Source organism: Narcine bancroftii, chromosome 5, assembly GCF_036971445.1.
Source record: "Narcine bancroftii isolate sNarBan1 chromosome 5, sNarBan1.hap1, whole genome shotgun sequence".
Classification (NCBI taxonomy): Eukaryota; Metazoa; Chordata; class Chondrichthyes; order Torpediniformes; family Narcinidae; genus Narcine; species Narcine bancroftii.
In genome coordinates this window covers 43,048,520-43,073,161 of record NC_091473.1, presented here as the reverse complement: position 1 = coordinate 43,073,161, position 24,642 = coordinate 43,048,520, and the positions used below count along the sequence as shown (strand labels likewise).

Here is a 24,642-nt window from a genome sequence, read left to right as displayed (position 1 = left end):
AGAAGGATTTGGAGTCAAATGAATATTAAGAACTAAAGATAAGGTACAAAATACCCCTTCCCAAAAATTGGAAAGAGAAGAACACAACCAGAACATATGATACAATTTACTTTCTTCAGTTATACATTTGTCACATTTACAATTTAACCAATTGGTCTTTGAAATAGTGGGCCCAGTATACTGCCTTAAACTGTAATAATGAACGTCTAGCACAAAGAGAGGATGAATGCACTAGTTTCAAATTAGAACTCCATGTAGTTTCACAAAATGGCTGTTGAAAATCTTGTTCCCATAGTTTTTTTAATTTTGTCCAGGGAACTATCCCAATAATTTAATAGTAATTCATAAAGGCCAGATATCACCCCTTTATAATTAAGTTGAAAATTATAAATCATCCCTACCATATTAGGTTCCAGGTCTTCACGGAGCTTCAAAATTTAAGAATTTAAAAAGCTCCTTGCCTGTAAATAGCAAAAAAAATGATGTCTAGGTATTTTAAATTTGGTGGATAATTGTTCAAAAGAAGCAAGATTTTGATCAGTAAAAACATCTACAAGATAAGATACCTAAATTTAACCACTGATGATAACTGCTATCTGGAACTGAAGGTAAAAAGAAAGGCATTATCTAAAATAAGTCTAATTAATAAAAATCTATGGTACCTGAAATGTTTCCTAAATTGAAACCAGATCCTCAATGTATGTATGACTAACAACAAAATTATCAGTTCATTTGGATGGCAAAAAAGGTAAAGGTGCTCCAAGTATTGAAAAAATATGTTTTGGTAGATTAATTTCTAAATTAATCCAACTTGATGCATCTAAATTTTCCTTGTGATGAATCTAAAAAGTAATGTATCTAATATTAGCTGCCCAATAATCAAATTGAAAGTTAGGTAATGCCAAGCCCCCGTTCCTTTTAATATTGTGAAGGAAGATTTTCCTAAGACAGCGGCATTTATTTTTCCATATAAAAGAAGATGTGATAGAATCCAATGAAATCAAAAAAAGGATTTGGAACAGAAACAGGTACAGCTTGAAAAATGTATAGAAATTTAGGAAGGATATTCATCTAATAATATTAATGCGTCCAATTAATGTCAAGGAAAGAGGAGATCACTGAGCTCCACTCCAGATTGTGGGCCGCGGGAAATGCTGAGGACTAATTGTAAGGTGTGTACTTGTGCAGGGTGAGGCTATTTGTGGTATACATCCAGGAGAGACCGTGTCTCACCCGTTGTAACTTGTAGCTAGATTTGTATATCTTTGTTAATTGGTGCACCCGTGCCTGCTTGTCGGGGGAGGGTGGCAGGTACTATTTGTTTTAACACTCACTGTATCATCAGGAATTGCGATCATTAGTAGTTAACTTATATCCAATTTGCACAATTTTTACATTACTGGTTTGTATGTGTATGTGTCACCTGTTGCGTATTTCTCCCATGTGAAGATAAAGTTTATGGTTTGGTACTAACATGTGCCCAGCAGTATAGCATTTGGCCCTCTGAGGAAAAACATGTTCCAAGCATTAAGGTCATGGTCTTCTTAGTATGCTACCTGAATGACCTCGCAGACACCTAAAGGCACTTAAGGGAGTTGGATGAACTCTGAATCATTTGGGAGTCTGATGGTTGATAGATAGGAGTTACAAGGACACAATCAAACCTAAGAGGTGGGAGGGAGGAAGCAGGATGACAGTCAGGAGAATGAAAGAGAATAGGCAGGCAGTGCAGGGTACCCCTGTGACATTTCCCTCAGCAACAAGTATACCCCTTTGAAGACTGCTGAAGGGGATGACCTATCTGGGCCAGGCAGCAACCAGACCAATGGCACTGTGGTCTGCTCAGAGCCTCAGAAGGGAAGGGTGAAGTCAGATAGAGTGATAGTCATAGGGGACTCAATATTCAAGGGCTCAGATAGGAGATACTGTGGCTGCAAAAAAAACAAAGCCTCAAGGATAGTGTTTTGCCTCCCAGGTGCTCAGGTCCAGGATGCCTCTGAGCAGGTGCAGAATATTCTTAAGGGGGAGGGTGAGCAGCCAGAAGTCGTGGTACATTTTGGCACCAATGACATAGGCAGGAGTGGGGTAGTGGTCCTGTAAAGTAAGTTTAGGGAGTTAGGAAAGAGGCTAAAGAGCAGGTCATCCAAGGTGTTAATCTTAGGATTACTCCGGGTGCCATGAACTAGAGAAGGTCATAACAGGAATATAGTGCAGACAAACATGTGGCTGAAGTGATGGTGTAGGGGTCAGCTTTTGGAACATTTTCTGGGGAAGTGGTGACCTGTATAAGTGGGTTGTATTGCATCTGAACTTGAGGTCTTGAGGTGAACCAATTTCCTGGCAGGGATCTTTGCTAATGCTGTTGTGGGTGTGGGGTGTTTAAACTAATTCATAGGTGGGTGAGAATCAAAGAAAAGAGGCAGAGGGAGATATGGTTGGCACACAAGTTAGAACACCTGTAGGGCAAAATTACAAAATCAGGATGAGTTGCAATGCTAACAGGGACACAGCGTCTAAAGTAACAAATAAAGGGCTGAAGGTTTTGCATTTAAATGTATGCAGCTCAAGTACAGGTGTACATTGGCAGTTATGGATTCATCGCTAAAAGGTTGGATGTTATTGGGAACCTAATGTCCATGGATACACAGTGTATCGAAAGTGTAAGCAGAGGGGGTGGCATGGCTCGGTTGTTAAGGAACAACATTTAATAATTCGAAAGAATTGACAACGTATCATAAGATGTAGAATCATTGTGGGTTGAGTTAAGAAATGACAAGGGTAAAAAGACACTGTTGGCAGTTATATACAGTCCTCTGGGATCTGGACAACAAATTGCAACAACAAATAGAAAAGGCGTGTCAGAAGGGCAATGTCAGATAGTCATGGGGAATTTTAACATGCAAGTAGATTGGAAAAACCAGGTTGGGTCTGAATCTCAAAAGAGAGAATTTTTAGAAAGCCTAAAAGATGGCTTTTTTATACCAGCTTGTTGATAAGCTCCCTGGGGGAAATCAGCTGGATTGGGTCTGTGTAATGTATGAGAGGTAATGGGAGAGCTGAGAATAAAGGATCCATTAGTGTGCAGTGGTCACAATATGATTAAGATTTGAGATTTAAAAGGGAAAAACTAAACTGAGATATGTCAGTACTGTATTTCAGAGAAGTAAAGGAAATTGCAGTGGCATGAGAGAGGAACTGGCCAAAGTATATTGGAAGGGGGCACGAGTAGGGAAGATGGCAGAGCAGCAGTGTATGCAGTTTCTGCGCGAAATGAGGAAGGTGCAGGGTAAATACATAACTGCACCAAAAAAAAAGAGGAAAAATTCAAAGGGAAAAATGTCACAACTGTGGCTGACAAAGGAAATCAAAGCCGAAGAAAAAACAGAAGAGAGGGCATACAAGAAGCAAAAATTAGTGGGAAGATAGGAGTTTGGGAATTTTTTTAAAAAATGGAGAAGGTTACAAAAAAACCTATAAGGAGATAAAATATTAAATATGAAAGTAGACCAGCAAATAATATCAGAAGGGATACATAAAGACTTCTTCAAGTATATAAAGAGTAAAAGAGAGGTGAGAATAGATATAGGATCATTAGAAAATGATGCCAAAGAAATAATAATGAGAGTCGAGGAGATGGCAGAGGAACTAAATGAGAATTTTCCATCAGTCCTCACTGTGGAAGACACTAGCAGTGTGCCAGATGTTGAAGGGTTGCAGGGAAGGGAAATGAGTGCAGTTACTATTTTGTGGGAGAAGGTGGTCAGAAAACTGAATGGTCTAAAGGTGAATAAGTCTCCCAGACTAGATGGATTGCACTCTCTGGTTCTGAAAGAAGTAGTGGTAGAGAGAAACATTGGTAATGATCTTTGAGGAATCAATAGATTCTGGCATGGTCCCAGATAACTGGAAAATCACAAATGTCACCCCACTATTCAAGAAGGGAGGGAGGCAGCAGCAGAAAGGAAATTATAGACCGGTTAGCCTGACATCAGTGGTTGGGAAGTTGCAGTTGATTGTCAAGGATGAGGTGACAGAGTACATGGAGGCAAATGACAAGGTAAGTCAAAGCTAGCATAGTTTCCTGACAAACCTATTGGAATTCTTTGAAGAAATGACAAGCATGCTAGATAAAGGAGATGTGGATGCTGCATATTTCGATTTCAAAAGCCTCTGACAAGGTGCTGCACACGAGGCTACTTAACAAGAAAAGAGCCCATGGTATAACAGGAAATATATAAGCATGGATAGAGCATTAGATGAATGGCAGGAAGCAAAGAGCCAGAATACAGGGATCATATTCTGGTTGGCTGCCATTTGCTAGTGGTGTTCTGTAGGGGTCAGTGTTGGGGCCGTTTCTTTTTATGTGGTATATTAATAATTTGGATTATGGAATGAATGACTTTGTGGCCAAGTTTGCAGTTGATGCAATGGTCGGCGGAGGAGCATAAACTGTTGAGGAAACAGGGAGGCTGCAGAAGGACTTCGACATATTAGGAGAATGGGCAGGAAGTACAGTGTATAGTTATGCACTTTGGTAGGCAGTCTATTTTTCAAATGGGGAGAGAATGTAAAATACCCACATGCAAAGGGACCTGGAAGTCCTCATGCAGGGTAGCCTGAAGGTAAACTTGCAGGTTGAGTTGGTGGCGAAGGCGGCAAATGAAATGCTGGTATTTATTTCAAAAGGAATCGAATGTAAGAGCAGAGATGTGATGTTGAGGCTTTGTAAAGCACAGGTGAGACCTCACTTGGAGTATTGTTAACAGTTCTGGGCTCCTCATTTAAGAAAGGATATGCTGATGTTGGAGGGTTCAGAGAAGGTTCACAAGAATGATTCCAGGAATTAAAGGTTTATCACAAGAAGAGCATTTAACAGCTCTTGGTCTGTACTTGGAATTTAGGAGAATGAAGGGGGGATCACACTGAAACATTTTGAATATTGAAAGGCATGGTCAGAGTAGATATAGAAAGATTGTTTCCCATGGTGGGAGAGTGAAGGACAAGAGGGCACAAATTCTGGATTGAAGAGTGTCCATTTAGAACAGAGATGTGTTGGAACTTCTTCAGCAAGAGGGTAGTAAATCTGTAGAATTTGTTACCTTAGGTTATTTCATTATATTTAAGGCAGAGATTGATATGACATCAATCAGAGCAGCAAAGGATATAGGGTGAAGACCAGGCAGTGGGGGTGAGTGGAAAATGTATCAGCTCATGATTAAATGGTGGAGCAGACTCAATGGGTTGAATGGCCTATTTCTACTCCTATGTCTTATGGTCTTTTGAAACTAGCAGCACAATCTTTAAATAGCCTGCAAATTGACTGACTGGATAAAAGAACTAACATCAGTGTCCTCTCCAAGGCCAACATGCTAGATTCTTATTACATCCAGGTAGCTCCCTCCGATGGGCAGGTAATATAGTTTGCATGCCTGCCATCCAATTCCTAAAACAGTTCCTTTACTTTGAATGCCTTCCACAGCACAAGGTTACCACAAGGGCAGACAAAAAAATTCAAGATATCCTTCACTGTGCATTCCCTGATCTATTACATCTCAAAATAGAGAAGGAACCACTTGGACCATTCTTTTTGTCAGGTGCACATGGAAAGCCATCAAAAATGACACAAGAAGTGTACAAATTCCCATCTATTCCAGACTCTAGCAGACTCTGTTAATTCCACACTGGCCTCAGCAGTCTTCTCAGACCCACAGACCGAGAAGAGTAACAAGTAATCCCTGATAGAGGATCTACCTCCAGGTGGAGCCAAGATCCAATCCAATAACTGCTCTTTTTGGGGTTGTTGACCCAGACATAGGGAGTTTTTCTGTATCTGAGCAACAGGTTGTGGCCTGCTCTACATTGTTGGCTAGAAGAGCCATCTTATTCAAATGGAAAGACTTAAGACCTCCAACAGTGTTTCAATGGTTCTCTCATATAATGTCTTGTCTAAGCTTAGAAAAAAATAAATTAGATGTTATGTATTTGATTCATCGGTGAAATTTGAAGATACATGGCGACCTTTTATGTCGTATGTTTTTTTATTTTCACCCTTTGCAGTGGAGGGGGACCAAGTTTATACTGTTTGAAGTTTTATCTTATATATGTGTGATATTGTATTTTCAGTTTCCTTCCCTTTTCTTCATTGCCTTGTATTTCTTATAAAAACCAATAAAAAAAAGATCTAACAAGATAGAGGATCTACCTATGAAGATGGAAAGAAACAGTGATGGTTCCTAGGTTATCTACGATCTGAAGCTCAGTGAAAACAGATTTGTACAGAGGACCCAAAGGTTTTGCAAGAAAATATAGACAAACTGTGAAGGGTAAGAAGATGGAAGATAAAATATTATGGGAAAATTAAATTATTTACTTTGAGAGTAGGAAGCAAAAAAGAGAAGTGTGTTCTTGCCAATGCAGCTTAGACAAACCTTCCTTCCCTCCACTGATTCCATCTACACTTCCTGCTGCCTTGGAAACAGCCATCAAATTAAATGATTCATCCTACCCAAGCCACACTCTCTTCTCCCTCCTTCCTTTGCGAAGAGGATTTGAGTGTGAAATCAATCTCTACCACATTCACTGCTAACGGACTCCTGAACAAACCTCATATTTGTAAAATAATATTTTTTTTGCTCCATTCTATCTGACCTTTCTATGTAATTCTGCACTGAATTGTGCTGTACTTGAGCTTGGATATTCAAAAGAACCTTTTCAATTCACACACACATAAATTTGAACTATAATCTCCAGTACTCATTGGGAATTGTTAGAGCAATTTAACTCGAGGTTTCTTCATTATGGGAAAACAGTTGAATTTCAGAGACAACACTGAGAAATCTTGGTAAATCTGAAGCCAATGGAAATCAGGAAGAAAACGTACCAATCGTTATTTTCATACTTCACACAAAAACATGATTGTAGTTGTTGGAGGTCAAATTATTTCTGGTGCAGGAGTTTCTCAGGGAAGTCCTTCAGCTGATTGTTTTCTGCCACTGTTTTCTCATGTGTCAGTATTCATGCAATTCATCTTTGAAAACAGATTGCAAAACTGATTCCACTTACCTTTTGTACAGTGTATTCCTGACCAGAACTTACCGTGTAAAGAAATGTTCATTACTATCTGGACAATTTGAGAAAACAGTTGAATTTCAGAGACAACACTGAGAAACCTTGGTAAATCTGAAGTCAATGGGAATCAGGAAGAAAACGTACCAATCGTTATTTTCATACTTCACACAAAAAAATGATTATAATTGTTGGAGGTCAAATTATTTCTGGTGCAGGAGTTTCTCAGGGAAGTCCTTGAGCTGATTGTTTTCTGTTGTATCATCAATGACCTTCCCTACAACATGTGCTCAGAAATGTCCATTTATAATTACACAATGTTCAATTTCATTCTTAACTCCTCAGCAAATGCTGCATACAGAAAGACCGAGACATTCAGGTATGGGTTGACGGGTGCCACAAAATTCCCAGACAATTGCTATATCTACTTTGGATATTCTATTGCAGTTTAATCACAACTTGTGGTTACCATTGACCAGAGCATCCATATAAATAAAGTGGCTGCAAGAGGAGTACAGAGGTTGGGTATCCTGCAAGGAGTGACTCATCTGGATCCTCAAGAATTTTTCACAAGGTACATTTCCAGAGAGGGATAAAATGCTCTCTCCATTTGCCTAGATGAGTACAGCTCCAATAATTCTGAAGAAGCTCAACACCACTCACAAAGCAACCTGTTTAATTAGCTCTTCATCAATGATCTAAAACATTCATTCCCTTCTCCACCAATGCACATTCACTGCAGTTGTACTATTTACAAATCACCAAAATGTGAATGTACAGGTATTCCGACATTTCTTCTGCACCCACCACCTCTGCTACACCCTTCCTTGATCTTGATTTGGTTCCATGGCTCACTAGTAATGGTTGTGTGGTGTGGTCCTGTGGGGTCCACAACTTCAAAACATACCAGAGGTTGTAGGTCAATTGGGTGTAATTGGGCAGCATGGGCTCATGGGTCGAATGGTCCTGTTATTGTGCTGGAAGTAAATCCATGGACATATGGGGGACTCTGGGGGAACTGTTTTGCTTCTCTTTCCCTTGCAGTAAGGGGTGCTGGGGAATTTTTGCTGATAGCAAATCTTTGTCTGCCTTATGGTCGACTAAAGGGAATTTTTGTAGTACTACATTTTGTTTTATTATATAACAAATAAAATAATCTTGAATCTTGATAATTGCTTTAAATCAGTACAGGCTCATTTGAAGAGTGGGCAGGATTTTTGAAATTACTCCATTATTATTCACTAATGAGTAAATCATTATATTATCATTACTGAAAACATGCAAGTTGTTACACAGGGACTTTCTTTTAAAGTATGGACAAGAAGATCCTCCTACATTTCCACTTCAGGACAATGTTTTTTTCTTACCTCTTATTCCAGCGCTGCCTTTTTGGCAATATTATTCAATTATTCCTCCTGCCTCATTCTTTTCTCATAATGCCACAGTTTTCTCATGTGTCAGTATTCATGCAATTCATCTTTGAAAACAGATTGCAAAACTGATTCCACTTACCTTTTGAACAGTGTATTCCTGACCAGAACTTACTGTGTAAAGAAATGTTCATTACACAATAATCTTAAATCTGTCTCTTAGTTACTAATCAGGCATCTTGTATAAACATCATGGATTAAATAACCCCTACCAGGATTTCCTCAGGCCCCTGGCTTCGCTCTAGAATGGACATCCAAACTGTCCTCAAATACCACTTAATTTCACATGCCTGAACTTGTTCATATTGAACAATCTATTGTTTGATTCCATAAAGTTAAAGGTGTTGCTATACAAATATAGGTCCAACTATGTATACATTTTAAGAGGTACAAAGGATACTCTTTATTCCAGTCTACTCATGCAATCTCCCATACAATGTTTTTACCAGAACATTAACTGAACTTGAATAAGCTGCACTCATGGAACATTTAATCAGCATAGCTTCTAGATTCTATGCTCCGTCACCTTCATATGGTCCATTCTTGATTTCCTTTCTTTCCTTCCTGAGAGTAGGCTACTGGACAGAATTGCTCTCACCTTTCATCCCACTACTACACATCATCTCTCCTTTAAGTATTCTGATGAAATGCATACACCATAGCACCCTGGACCATTCCTCACAACAGCACCCGAGATCCAGGTTTGAATCCAGTGGTCTCTGTAAGGAGTTTCTACGTTCTCCCTGTGTCTGCATGGGTTTTCCATGGGTGGTCTGGTTTCTTCCCACCCTCCAAAACATATGGGGTTATAGGTTAATTTGGGTGTAAATCACCAGAATCGACTTCTGTCATGATGTAAGTAAAATACAAATTTTAAAATATAATATAAATTTAAACATTCTATATATTCTGACTGTTCTATAGCACTCTTCCTTGTAAACGTAGATGATACATCTGGCTCTGTATTTTGTTTCTTTGCTTGATGGAAGGTCCCGAATAGTCCTTCTGAGCAAAACAAATGATTTGCTTCATCTTCCAATGTGAAAGTTACAATTAAAATGTAATTTCCAATCCATTGGGTAAGTTGGATGGAATATCTATGTCCATTCAGCAAGTGTGACCTTGACCTTGTTGTTTCCTGTCATAACAACCAAAAGAGTTTGAGGAGAGGAAGAAGACATAAGTGAAGGCAGGGAATGGATAAAGCCAAGTCCTGAAGAAATTCAGCAGTGGGTTTGGTTGTTTTACAATGGATTATTTAATTTACACAATGAATTCTTCCAAGTATTGTTGGTTCTTCTCACCTTGCCTGAGCACAACAGTAAAGGCTTTCCACTCACTGAATTATCATGCCAGAACTTGACTATCCCTAGTTATTTCTTTCCACTGGTTGTACTCACATCAATTTGAGTAATTTTATCATGCAGTCCCAAGATCTTTTTCCGCTGACTTACTTGGGCTTAAAACATTTCTTCTGTTGTCTCTGAGCTCGGTAACTGCTGAAACAAATGATATAATTCTGTCTCATTATGATAAATTTTACTTTAAAATGTATATTTGATCACCACAATCCGCTAAGTAGTTTACAAGGGTTCCAAGTCTAGCAGGACACCTTTTCCCATTCCTAAATGTTGCCAGTCAGAATTCACACTAAATATTTGGACAGGGCTGACTCTATTACATATGAGTTAGCATTGATGCAGTTGAGAAGATGGGTCGGGGAACGTGAGCTCTCCTTGTACTGGCTGGGGAATGAGATCTCTCTCTGGCCAGGGAATGGGGAAATGGGGCTGGGGGACACGACCTCTCCCAGTTAAAACAAAATGAATGGCACCGGCTGGTGGCATGTGGAAACAATTGCCGTCTTCGTTACCCATAATCCCCCATGCAGCTGGAACCACTCTGCATTTTCCTGGTGCTGAAACTGGCAGAGCAGTTCCAGCTGCATGGGGGATTATGGGTAATCAAGACAGCCATTGCTTCCGCATTGAGGTGTCGGGGATAGTCTGTGTCAATAACCCAAATTAAATTTAAGGTGGTGGATTTTAGCCAATTATTACCTTTAAACAAGGTCATTAACACAAACGATCAGTGGAATCTGATAGCTGTTGTGCAAAGATAAAAACGAAAATGTTTCTCAAAAATGATAGTACATAAACGCGGAGGCCCTTGAAATTATAGGGCCTGTAGCATTTGCTACTCTCGCTACTACATTAATCCGGCCATGACTCTTTAACTATTGCTATAATTTGAAAATAATCAAATATCAAATTAAACCTAAACATATGTAGATCACTAATGATCGATTGGAGCTGAGAGATTTAAAATTTACTAAAATGATGGGTCAAAAGATATCTAGATTAGTCAAATTAATGCTTTCCCCCCCCCCCCCCCAGATATTGACAAATCTGGAATGCATCTTCTGCATAATTATTCAGGTAACAGTTTTTAGTGCCAAACCTACAGTGAAGGAAAGGTGGATCATTTGTGATTAACTCAGTCAAGATTTTCTTCTTAGATCGCTCTCTAATGACCTCTACTGGTCAGCATGCCTTGATGAGGGCAGAATCAGATTAATTTTCAGAGTAAATCATTAGTATTGATATTTTTACCTTTATCAAAACTGTTCAAAAAAAAATAACCAATGTCCTGGAACAAAAATTTCATGGTTAATAGTCTTCCTAGCTGCATTATCTCCCAACCATGTAAAGGCTCAAGATTATCTTTGACATTTATGGATCTGTCATTTGCTAGCTAAGAAAATTCCAAAAGACATATTGGAACTTGTACAAGGGTAAGCTGTAAAAGTACAAAGTATCCGATTGTGTTTGATTTTTACGATTGGACTGATGTTGGCAGAATAATAATTCCTCCTTCTCTCCTGTTCTGTGATAGCCTTTCCTAGAGATATAAACAGATTGACAACTCAAGCAGGAAAAATAAAATTGAACTTGCCTCAGAATGAAAAAGAAGCAAAATATAAAATGGAATATTGAGCTGAAAACTTCAAGAGGGAATTCTGGATTCTTAACAGGATTGTACAGTAGTAACATTTCTTATAAATTATATTAATCTATTAAAATAAATTTATAATTCAAGAAATGGCCTCTCTTCTGGGCTCAAATGTTTAAACTCAAAATTCAAGATTTGTTTATTGTGATGTAATAAGAGGTGTAATATTACACTAACTTTCCTATCAGATTTGCCATTCGAAGAAAGTGCCGGGCGCCTCACAGTCAGAGAAACAAAAGAAATTCCCCTAGAGTCACTGTGTGTCTGTGGATTCGCCTCCAGATGCAGCCACACAGACGCCAGTCCAAATCATTGCAATCCAGGCTCCAGATCCAAACTTCTGCCATAACCAGGAAGTCTTCAGTCCCCTCTGCACCCTCTTGTATTCCAGTTCCGATATCTGGTACCCCTTCAGTCAGTTTTGAGGCAGTCTCCAGCAGTCCCCAGTCTGGTGTGAGTCCTTTGACTGCAGTCGCCAGCAGCCCGCAGACTGTGTGGATGTATCACTTTGAGATGCCAGCAGCCCACCCCATGTGTTCTTCAGCCTCACGGTCCCTCACTGGCCTGCCACCATGGTCACCATCCTGTGGTTATCTCCTTTGCTTTTCCTTCTAAAACGCGGGATGGGGGTTTGTCTTCCCATTTACTGGTGCCTCTGCTTCCCCAGAGTCTGCAACACCTCCAGCTGCTGCCCATCATAGACGTCACCATCTTGGGCCCAGACTTCACGGTCATAAAATTTTAAAATAGCTCCTTTAACAGGCCATTTAAAGCTGTACAGAGACGTCGGTAGTTGAACCTTGCAGAGGAGTGCTATGTCTCCTGTCCTCACCCTCTACGGGGCTGCACCAGCAGCAGCTCTGGCAGCGCCGCCATTTTTTAAACCAAAAGTTTGCTTCTTCCGACAGATGCAGGGACGATGGAAAGAAACAGTGAGGAAAATGAAGGAAAAGGTTACACTTTATCATGCATGTCAATATTTCAGTGCACAGAAGTTATACTCATTTCACACCGACTGTTAATAAACAAATAGAATGTAAAAAATTGTGGTCCAGCAAACTGTTTTGATTATTTGTTATGGTGCAGTGGGTTATGCCCGGTAATTTTGGTTGTGGGAGCTGAATGAGGCTTTTTTTTTAATCTGCTTTATGAAAATGGGAACAATAACATCTGATTTCATCACAGCTGCTCTCTTGGGCATAAAAGCATTTGTGTCACTGCACAATTACAGCTTTATATCCCCGTTAACTTTCAGTTACTTGAAACTAACAGCCTCTTGTATCTGAATCACCAGAGTACAATAAAATCAATACAAATAACAGAACAGATGAAGAACTTTGCTTTTATAATTGCACAGACAAGTGACAGATCAGAAGATTGGATAGAATATTAAAAAAAAACCAGAAAATTAAAAATTAATAAGGAAGGAAAACAATGAAGTATGGGATAAAGCAATTATTTAAAAATGCTTAACGCAAGTTTGAGAATTTAAGTATTACGGCGTAGGCCCTTGGCACACGTTGTTGTGCCAACCTATATAAACCTACTCCACAACAAACCATTCTTCCCTACCTCACACTCATAAACCTCTATTTTCTTACATTCATACACCTGTCTAATAAGAGTATTTTAATGGTCCCCATTGCAACAGGCTTCACCATCACCCATGGCAATGCATTCCAGAAATCCACCACTCTATGTAACAAAAAAACTTACCTCTGAAATCTCCTTTCAATTTTAACAGATGTCCATAACATAATAGGATCAGTAAGCCATTTGGCCCATTGAGTTTGCTCTGCCATTGCAGCAAGTGGTGATCTATTCTCCCACAGTCCCTCTCCCCTGCCTTCTTCCCATAACCTTTGATACCCTGACTAATCAGATACCTGTCAATCTCTGCCTTATCCGTTCAACAACTTAGCCTCCACAGCTGCCTGTGGTAGCAAATTCCAGAGGTTCACCAATATCTGGCGAAAGAAATTCCTCCAGATCTTTGTTTTAAATGGGCATCCTTTCATCTTGAAGTTACACCCTCTTGTACTAGACTCCCGTCCATGGAAAACAACTTTGCCAGTCTAGTCTGTCCAGACCTTTCCACATTCATAATGCTTCTATGTGGTTCCCGCCTTATTTTTCTGAACTCCTAGAAGTTCAATGTTCCTCATATGCCGATCCCTTAATTCCAGGAATTAATGTTGTGAATCTTCTCTGAATCCTCTCCAATGCCAACACAGCTTTTTTTAAATAAGACCAAAACTGTACCCTGTACTTCAAGTGAGGTCTCATCAGTGCTTTATAAAGCCTCCACATCCCTGCTCTTACATCCTATTCCTTTATTTATGAATGCTAACATTGCATTCACCTTCTTCTCCGCTGACTCAATCTGGAGGTTAACCTTTAGGGTATCCTGCATGAGGACTCCCAAGTCCCTTTGCACTTCTGAATTTTGAAGTTTCTCCCCATCCAAATAATACCTTTTATTTCTTCACCCAAAGTGTACGACCATACACTTCCCGACATTATATTTCATTTGCTACTTCCTTGCCAATTCTCCTTATCTAAGTTCCTCTGCAGCCTCTCTGTTTTCTCCTCACTACCTGCCCCTTTATATCATCTGTCCTCTGGTATTTGCTATTGCAGGTTTGAGGGATTGAATTTAAGAGTAGGCAGGTTCTGCTGCAACTTTACAGGGTACTAGTGAGGCCTTACTCAGAGACCAGAACTATACTCATGGTTCTGTTCTGATCTCCTTACTTGAGAAAATATATACAGGTGTATTTCCTTTGGAGGCGGTGCACAGGAGGTTCTCCAGGTTGATGCCAGAGATGAGGGATTTAGCTTACGAAGAAAGATTGAGTGGCCTGGGATGATACTCGCTGGAATTCAGCAGAATTAGAGGGGATCTTATCGAAACATATAAAATTATGGAAAGGATTGATAAATTAGAGGCAAAATATTTCCTCTGGTAGGCAAGACCAGAACAAGAAAACAGCCTCAAGATTGGGAGTGGATATAGAACAGAGATGATGTGGAAATACTTCTCCTGGAATGTAGAAAACCTGTGAAATTCTCTGACCAAGGAAACAGTAGAGGCTGCCACATTAAATATATTTTGGACACAATTATATAGATTTTTGTATTGTGGAGGTATTAACGATTATGGGGAAAAGACAGGTAGGTGGAGCTATGTCCATGGTCAGATCAGCCATGATTGTATTAAATGGCTGAGTAGACATGACAGGCCAGATGAATGCTCCTATTTCTTATGTTCTTTTGTGACGATTAAGTTGCATAGAGCGCTCTGAGAATGTGGAGTAATTATTAATAAGAGGAGCTGCGCAGATGTAATCCTACTTGATTTAATAACAGGACCCAAGTGGTTCATCTCTAATAACAATTGCTGGTTAATGTACCTTGGCATGATGTAAAAAAGGAAGTTGTTATTGTATATTTAAAGAAATTAAGAGTTTGCACAGACAAGCTCACAAGTAGTTTTCAAAGCAACAGGAAAGGACCGACAATTACAGATAACTATCAATATAGCCAAGCATAGCATAATACTTGAGAAAAGGTTTAGATTTTCATGTGTCTAATTAGCCACTAAAAGGGAGGTAGACCTTACAGTGGTATTTCATGAATTACTAAAAGTCAATGAGCAGTATAATGAAGCTATTACAAAGCTGACTGATGGTATGCATGGTTAAGTTAATTAAATGTAAAATTAGGACAATCCCTTTAGTCTCAGGCATTAGTCAGATTGCATCCACTAGTGCTGTATCATAGAACAATATAGTATAGAAACAGGCCCTTCAGCCCATCTAGTCTGTGCTGAATTATTTTTATGCCTTGTCCCATTGATCTGCATCTGGAACATAGCCTTCCATACCCCTCCCTTCCATGTACCGATCTAAATTTCTCTTCAACATTGAAATTGAACCTGTCCACACTTTTGTCACTTGCTCGTTCCACACTCTCATCACCTTCTGAATGAAAAACTCCCCTTAATGTTCTGCTTAAAAATTTCCCCTTTCACCCTTATCCCATGTCTAGTTCTTGTCTCACCCAGCCTCAGAGGAAAAAGACTGCTTGCATTTACCCTATCTATACCCCTCAAAATGTTGTATACCTCTATCAAATCTCCCCTCATTTTCTAATGCTCCAGGGAATAAACTCCTAACCTATTCAACCTTTCACTATAACTCTGTTCCTCAGGTCCAGGTAACTTTCTTGTACATTTTCTCAACACTCTTTCAATATTATTGACATTTTTGCTATGGGCAGGTGATCAAAACTGCACACTGTACTCCAAATTTGGCCTCACCTATTATATATCTGTATTTCCAGATCCCTCTGTTTTATTGCACTCCCTCCGCTGGCCATAACATTCACCATGCAAGTTTAACTCTGGCTTGTCCTCTCAAACTGCAATACCTCACACAGGTCCAAATTAAATTCCATCTGCAATTTTGTAGCCCTTTTTTCGAGCTGGTTCCAGATCCTGCTGCAACTTTTGCAAACCTCCCTTGCTGTCCACTGCACCCCAATTTTAGTGCCATCTGCAAATCCAGTTTACCACACTGTCGTTCAGATTGTTGATGTAAATGACAAACAACAATGGACCCAGCACCGATCTATGAGCTGCACCACTAGTCACAGACCTACAGTCAGAGAGATAATCAGCTGGTACCACTCTTTGGCTTCTCCCAAGAAGCCAATGTCTAATACAATTTAATACCTCACTCCAAATGTAATAGTCCAGCAATTCTCCATTTGTGGGTTATCAAGATTCTGGGAAACATTTTAGAGGACAGAGGACAGAGTGGTATCTAGTTGAATGGTCCTGAGTCACAACAATCTTAGAATATTGTTGAATTTTACTTTGGAAATTTGGAAAAAAAAGAATAGGGCTCGTCTGTATATAATGAGAGCATTATACATTGTACATGTGCATACTAAAGCGAATTAGATCGGGACAGGAAAAATGGAAATATGTCAAGTGTTAAAGCCTCAAATTGAGTTCAATGACAGGAAAAAACACCTTTTTATAGAGAATTGCCACTGAAATAGATTAATAGATGGGCTCCAATCAAAAAAGGAGACTGGAGAGGCTGAATTTCTTCACTGAAACATAGGAGGCTGAAAAGTGACATCAGATAGGGTAGATATTCAAAGTCATTTTTGCAGGATAGTACTGTCTAAAATTAGAGATCTGTTTAAGGCGAGAGGAGGGTAACTTAAAGAAGATCTGGGGAATAATGTTTCTTTCCTCACACTGAACATGGTGATTAAATGGAACAAGCTACCAGAGAAAGTGATGGAAGCTGATAAATTATTGCTTTCAAAAGAGATTTGGACATGTGCTTAGATAGGGGCACAGAACAATTACAGCACAGAAAAAGGTCACCTCGACCTCTTTTCCTCCCTTCCCTTCTTTTAGCCACAGGACCAGACACCATTCCAGAGACCTGATCACCATGGCTTGTGCCCGGTAGGTCACTCCCTCTCAACAGTATCCAAAATGATATACTTGTTATTCAGTGGAATTCCCACAGGGGTGCCCTGCACTTCCTGCCTTTCCATTTCCTTCAATTGACTGTCACCATCTACCCTCCTCCTGCCTCCGAGGTGTGATAGTGTCCCTGTAACTCCTGTCAATCACACCCTCTGCCTCCTGAATGATCCGGAGTTCATCCAACTCCAATTCCTTAACTTGGTTTGTCAGGAGCTACAGCCAGATACATTTCTCACAGAAGAAATCATCAGGGACAATTCTGGCTTTCCTTACAACTCACATCACACAAGAGGAGCATTCCCCTACCTTGGCTGCCAGGAAAGGAGTAGAGATGTTCAGGGAATAATGTAGGAAAATGGGATTAGTATAGATGGCTATAACATTTGACATGGAAGAGATGGGTCAAAAGGGCCATTTTGGTTCTGTACAACTCGATGACTCTATCGTAAGTCTTTAAAAAAGGTCCTCACTTGTTCCTATGAGTGCACGACATCTTGCATTGGAAGTTTATCAGGGTTCTCCTGTTAATTAGGGACGAATTTCCCTGCTTTTTTGCCACCTCCTAACAAATGTGTGGAAAATTGAGATGTGGTTGATGGTGAAATGATAAGATACACAGGAATGATAAAGGACAGGATAAAGAATAATCTATCAAGCTTCAATCTTTGATGAGAAAATATGAAAAAAATAATTGTAAAAGCTATTTAACAACTGAAGGGAATTCATTTATCATTTTGAATAAATACATTTTTAATGAGGCAATAAGGTTTTATAAATGATGGATAAATCAACAAAAAATCTATGACAAACATTATAAAATCAAGTCAGGTGCATGAACAAGCAGAGAAAAGGATGGTATCATTTTTCATAAATTAATACGTCTCACTCTTCTCACTATTTAAATAGTTTACAACAGCAAACTGTTCGTTATATGTTAACTAATTACTGCTAACTTCTCATGAAAAATGAAGTACTCATAAATGTATCCAGAGGATTGTACAACTGCTACTGAGAATTAGAGTTTAATTCACATTTTTGTGCCAGATTTAATGTACTCAAGCTCTTGCATTTTTAAAAAAAACCAAATCTCTATTGCACTTCCACTCACCAAGACAATGTTGTCTCATGACAACATAGTTCATCAAAAGTAAGCATGCCTGTAACTGCATATTTTATATCCAAATGTGATCGCGAGGGAAATAACAAATTTGAGTCATTAATTTCCTTTAAATCAACATTTTATTTGAATATATGGTATCTGAATATGTATGGGTTAATTCTGGAGAGAAACAAAATCTATTTATTGTTTAAGAAATACTGGCTCTTGTAGAGGGCAAAAGTACAAAAATTACACACACACACACACATCACAACTTAAAATTTCACTGTAGTTGTTATTGGATAATATTAGAGAAGGATTAAACACTTTATAAAACTTGGATTGGTAATTGCCGGATTTATACACATTAAACATGCCTCCTCGGTAAGGTGGCTTCATCTGTCAATTCACACATTTCTTTCATCAGTTTTCAATCATCTGACTTTAATCATGTCCTTTCCTGATGATCAAGATATTCTCGCAGTTTGTCTTCTGTTAATGTAAGTCGCTGTTCAAGAATCGTCACAGTCTGAATAATAAAATTGAAATAAAAGGTATTTTCCATGAGAGATGAAGGGACATGAAGCACTTAAACTATTTTATTTTTCGTAAGATTCTAATTTTGCTTGGTGTCATTATATAAAAAGCTGTAAGAGACAAATATGCAGGCCAGGAACAACTACATCAGTGGTTCTCAACCTTTTACTTTCTACTCATCTACCACTTTAAGTAATCCCAATGCCATAGGTGCTCTGTAATTAGTAAGGGATTAGTTAAGGTGGTATGTGGGTGGAAAGAAAAAGGTTGAAAACCACTGTTTAATTGACTCGCTATGTGCACAATTTCATAACTCCAAAGGAATTGGGCCGATGACAATTGTTCTCAAGCAAAATATTTCAGTAACAATTGGGTGTAGAGCAGTGGTTCTCAACCTTCCCTTCCCATTCACATACCACCTTAACAAATTCCTTACTAATCACAGAGCACCGATGGCATAGGGAATACTTAAAAGTGGTATGTGAGTGAAAAGAAAAAGGTTGAGAACCACTGAACTACATTTAATTTACATTCTTAAGCCCTCTCAATAAAAGTACATCGATCATGCTACAATTCCTTGATTTTTTTCAATTACAGAATGAAAATGGCATCACACAAACCATGTAAATTTTCACATTTCCTTTTGTTTTTTTTAAACTGCAGGCTCAATATCAAGTTCTGGAAAGACAAGAGCATTGCTGCTCTCTTTCAGCCCATAATTCAGATACCATAACTTAACTCTTTCTTTAATTCATGCTTCCAATATCTGGCAGCGTGAGATACAACTAAACAGATCATAGTAAAACAATTGCTTTAATTGTCCCTTGAAGTAGGGGCCCATAAGGGAGTACATTTACAGGACAGATTACAAGTAGCTTCTACTTCCTCAGAGCAGTACACCGTAAACTTTATTCCATAATTTACAAGGATATAAATACCCCATTATTAAACTTTTGATTGAAAAAACTGAAAGATTAATAAGTCTCAATTTTTTTTCCCAATAGTTCAACTTAATTCTTTCTTTGATGCATGAATAAATAAATGTACAACAATATTTACCTGGACCACATCACGTAAATGCAAAGTTATATGCATTGCTCAAAGGTCATTGACCGCTTTTTGTCTACAAAGCATTTCTGAGGTAATAATCGATTTTGGTAATACTGAAATATCCAATTTTTAGTGAATTTCCCAGATACTGCACATTATACATTTTAAATTCACTCTTAAATAATCCATATTTTGTGTTAATCTGTTTTAACAGCAGAACGCATGCAAAATGGAATAGTTGGCTCCACCTGAGGCAGCAAAAGTAGCCACAAAAATTGTAAATTGTATTTTAATGACAATCATTGCCATTGCACAACATTTGTGCCACAGATGATGTCAAAGTCACCAATGGGAAAATTGTACCACTAAAGTTGGAAATGAAAGATAAAATATAAAGAGGGAAATGGGAGCAAATTAGATTAAAATTGAAATAAGGATAGAATGAGAAATAAATGGAAAAGCCTGAATAATATACTGTAATAGGATAGTACATTTATCTAATATTGTCATTTCACAAATATATAAGGTGAACATTCCAACTCTAGTTTGGTAAGATGAAGAAACTAATTTTCTAATCAAATAAAGCAAGTTCCCATCACTAGGGGCTTATTACAAAAATATGAACCTGCCATTGATGTACAAAAATTACATTTTGCATTGATGTCAGGTCAGCAAATGATAATAGCTACATATTTGCTTAAAATATACAATCTTTTACAAAAATTAAATGTTATTTGTCATCAATAGCTAAAGCTACCAGTACTTGAAGCTTTAATCTTAAAAGGAAGATTGCTGGTTCAATCCATGTCTTATTCATATGTTCACATCGGCAATAATAAGGCAACAAATGGACCAATGTAAGCTTGGGGAACAGTATGTATTCTGGATCTTTCTGTCTCCATTTCAGGAGACAGAATCTCCACTGACATTTATTACAAACCCTCCAACTCCCACAACTACCTGGACTACACGTCCTCACACCTTGTCCTGCATCCCCTTCTCTCAATTTCTCTGTCTCCACCACATCTGCTCCCAAGATGAGGTCTTCCAGTTCAGAGCCTCTGGAATGTCTGTCTTCTTCCACAAACATGGCTTCCTCTCCACCACTGTTAACGTGGATCTCACCCACATCTCCTTTATTCCTCGCTCTAGTTCTAGCCCCCTCTGCCCTAGAAACAATAAACACAGAATCCCCCTCGTCCTCACCTACCACCACACCAGCCTTCCGCATCCACACATTACCCGTCGGAATTTCTAGTACTTACTATGGGACCCCCACCACCAGACACATTTTTCCTTCTCCTCACCTCTCAGCCTTCCGTAGGGACCGGTCCCTCCGTGACTCCTTGTGCACTCTTCCCTTCCCACCCATCAACCCCTGGCACCTTCCACTTGTGGTCGTAGGAGGTGTAATACCTACTCCCACACCTCCTCCCTCACCATGGTCCGAGGTCCCAAACAGACCTTTCAGGTGATGCAACACTTCACCTGTACCTCCAAAGAACTCATTTACTGCATCCAGTGCACCCTCTGTGGCCTTCTCTACATCGAAGAGGCTGGTCACAGATTAGGAAATCGCTTTGCCCAGCACCTCCTCTCCATCTGCAATTAAAGCGACTTCCCCGTAGTCAACCATTTCATTTCTGAGTCACACTCTCAAGTTCACGTGTCTGTCCATGGCCTTTCACGCTCCCCCACCCTGACCACCCGCAGATTGGAAGAACCGCACCTCATTTTTCATCTCGACACCCTCCAACCCCAGGGCATGAACACCGAGTTCACTGCATTCCACTAATCAGCTTGATTTTTCCCCTCTCCCCCCCGTAACTAGCTATTCCAGTTCCTATTTCCTTTCTCTCTCCACCTCATCTAGACTCCTCCCCCTTTCCTGCAATCCTCCCCCCACCTATCATGTCCCACCCTCACCACCCCCCCCCCCTTTCAGTTCAGACATCTCTCATGTTCCCCCACACCTTGATGAAGGACTCAAGCCCGAAACATTGGTGATGTATCTTTACCTTTGCTACTTAAGGGCACTGTTTGACCTGCTGAGTTTCTTCAGCTTTTGTGTGTTCTTTTCACTTAATCATGGTGTCCTGTGTTTTACCCCCCGCATGTATTCCACCATCTGGGCATGTTGCAGCTTTCTAGACTTAAAAACAAATTCCCCAACTTCAGTTAACTTGTTTTCTTTGTATCCAAATTGATCATTTCTGCAATTAGTCATCAATCTGTGATATTGACTAATTTCCCCTTTCCAATAATGCAAGAGACCTGTCTCTTATCCTCAGTCCTGCTATTTGCAATACATTCCATTTTCTTGTCTGTACTGTCTCCTAATTGTTCCATTAAAGTGTTTTACAGGAGCATTCCTACAACTTATTCCTAATGACAACACTGATCTCATCCTATTGCAAATATTCTCTTTATCCTGACCATCCCTACCACCACACCAGCCTCCGCATCCACACATTATCCGCCAGAATTTCTAGTACTTACTATGGGACCCCCACCACCAGACACATTTTTCCTTCTCCTCACCTCCGTGACTCCTTGTGCACTCTTCCCTTCCCACCCATCAACCCCCGGCACCTTCCACTTGTGGTCGTAGGAGGTGTAATACCTACTCCCACACCTCCTCCCTCGCCATGGTCCGAGGTCCCACCTTCTCCGCAACTTAAAGTGACTGATTTGTCTTTCTTTCCCTTTTCTGATGAAACATCCTCTCTCTGAAACATTAACTCTATTTCTCTTTTTCAGAATATATTAAAGAGAAAAAAGAAGTATGGATACTTCTGAATTTGATGGAGGTATAATTGTTATATTGCTTATCAAAGGCTAACTTCTCTATTCATTCTCCTTGAATTAACTAATTCTAAAGAATGATGAGATTTTCTGGATACTAAATTCTAGCTTGGGCTCAAAGTCTTCAAAACAGAGGCCAGGGCAAAAAAAAAATAGGAAAATGCCTGAATAGATAATTTATAATTACAAAGACTCTCAGCCATTGTAATAATCGAGGAGGAAATTGAGAACAACTGGAGCATGCATATATACTGTTAAGTGTAGAAATACTGCAGATGCTATATTTGAATCCCTGCTCACTCACATTGTCTACTGTTGTAACCTTTTCCAAACTGATTTGACAAAATCACAGGACCATCCATAACAGTGATTCTCAATTTTTAAAAAAACCCACAGAACACTTTGGGTATTCTTTGACTTACTACAGACCATCTATAACAAACTCATGGACTGTGTGTGTATGTGTGTGTTATTGAGGTGGGACAAAGTCTTGAGAATTTTCGTCTGGTAGACCTGTCTGCCTCCTGGCTGAAGTTCCTGTCACTAGAGCCCACTGGTAGTCTTTGGGCCAAGTATTGAGAGGCACTGATCTACAACATCAACTACTCTGTTCTGATGCTAAAAAAAAACTTAATCAAAATCATTATGTTTTGTTGAATAAACTCAGCCATAATTAATGATTTAAGATGTCTTTATAAAAAAAGAATAGCCCTCCATACAAAATTAAAGTTTGTCATATTTCAACTCTCATTTAAATCTCATGTGTATTTATCAATATTTAACTTGTTTTGTGTAAAATGCTTTTTATCTTGTTTTGTGTAAAATGCTTGAAGTTTTGTTAACATTTAAAGCTTTACACTTCTGTTTTAATGTCCTTGAGAATATTTCGAAGTGCTGTCTGCTGCATCTTCATGGCATTCCTCTTGGCATTAAGGAACACTTACTGATGAAGCCAGCCAATAATTTAAATCAATGTCACGAAGTTTGTAGTACCTTTGAGGACCACTTTCTTCAAAGTCAGTTCTGAATATTTTCCACAAGGCAATCAAAATTAATATTTCCTATACATCAGATGTCTATGCTGTGGATTACAGTTAAAAAAGTTCTTTAACTTGCTTGAACTAAACATATACAATGGATTAGAAATTTATAAAGAGGTAAATGAGTGAGTACACACCTTTGTAAACAATATTAAAGTATTCTTAATGATAATTTGTACTGGCAGCTAACTGGAAAAAGTTATCCATGCTGAAGCATTATTAACAAAATCAACAAGCCTAAGTAATAGTATTGTGACGGATTATATCTTATTTTATATTGTATATAGATATGTTTTTGAATGAGATAGATTGTGGTAGTGTAGGTCACAAACAAACATAAACACTTCACAAAACAGATCTTATTTAAAACACAAGAGCTCTGCTCAAACCAGACACTCTGGGCCTAGTGCCTTTGTAAAGCAGGTGCAAAAAGAAGGACCCGAACTCAAGAAACTTCAAAAGCAGGTGTAAATGGATTATTGTTATGAAAGCAACAGAACGGGCTCAAGTTTGGATCCAGTACCACAATATATCTGGTTGCAGTTCGTTGTTCTAAGAAGGTCATGTGGTTTTGCAAGCAAAGAGAGAGAAAGACAGAGAGAGAGAGAGAGAGAGAGAGAGAGAGAGAGAGAGAGAGAGAGAGAGAGAGAGAACTGGTTTCTGCAGTCATGGCAAGTTGGCAGCTTGATGAAACCCCATTTTGAAGACTGTTTGTGAGTTCTGAGTTCAGCCTGTTGAAAACCCTTGTGGTCCATACAAGAGGAAATGGCTGCCTAGAGTGTTTCGCTTGCAATAAGGAAAACAAAAGGAACTCTGGTGACCTGCAGAAGAAGAGGTTATCATTTGGAAAACCGATGGGGCAAGTTTCTTTGGCAAGACACTGAAGTGGCTGATCAGAGGGAATCAGTTTATTTGTGTCCAACAAGCAACAAATATCTCTCTGAAACCAACAAGAACCTTCCTGAGCGGTAACCATTTACCTTTAAGCACCAAAGCTTTGTGAAAATTCATAAATGTTAAAATCTGTGCACAGTATAAGAATTGCCTGATACCGGTGAACTGGGAGGAGTGAGAAGTGAGAATGGTCTGTGA

The 24,642-nt window shown here is 39.1% G+C and overlaps 1 protein-coding gene across 6 annotated transcripts in view; it reads right to left on the bottom strand.

Moving 5' to 3' along the window:
* Positions 1-18,393: 18,393 nt before the first annotated feature.
* LOC138763323 (POC1 centriolar protein homolog A-like) overlaps positions 18,394-24,642 on the bottom strand; it is a 169,901-nt gene continuing 163,652 nt past the window's right edge. For all 6 annotated transcript variants that reach the window (XM_069937276.1, XM_069937269.1, XM_069937270.1 and 3 more), the window contains one exon: positions 18,394-18,647. In XM_069937276.1, the coding sequence (XP_069793377.1) occupies positions 18,567-18,647 (81 nt within the window). In that variant the 3' untranslated portion in view covers positions 18,394-18,566. The remainder of the gene's footprint in view (positions 18,648-24,642) is intronic.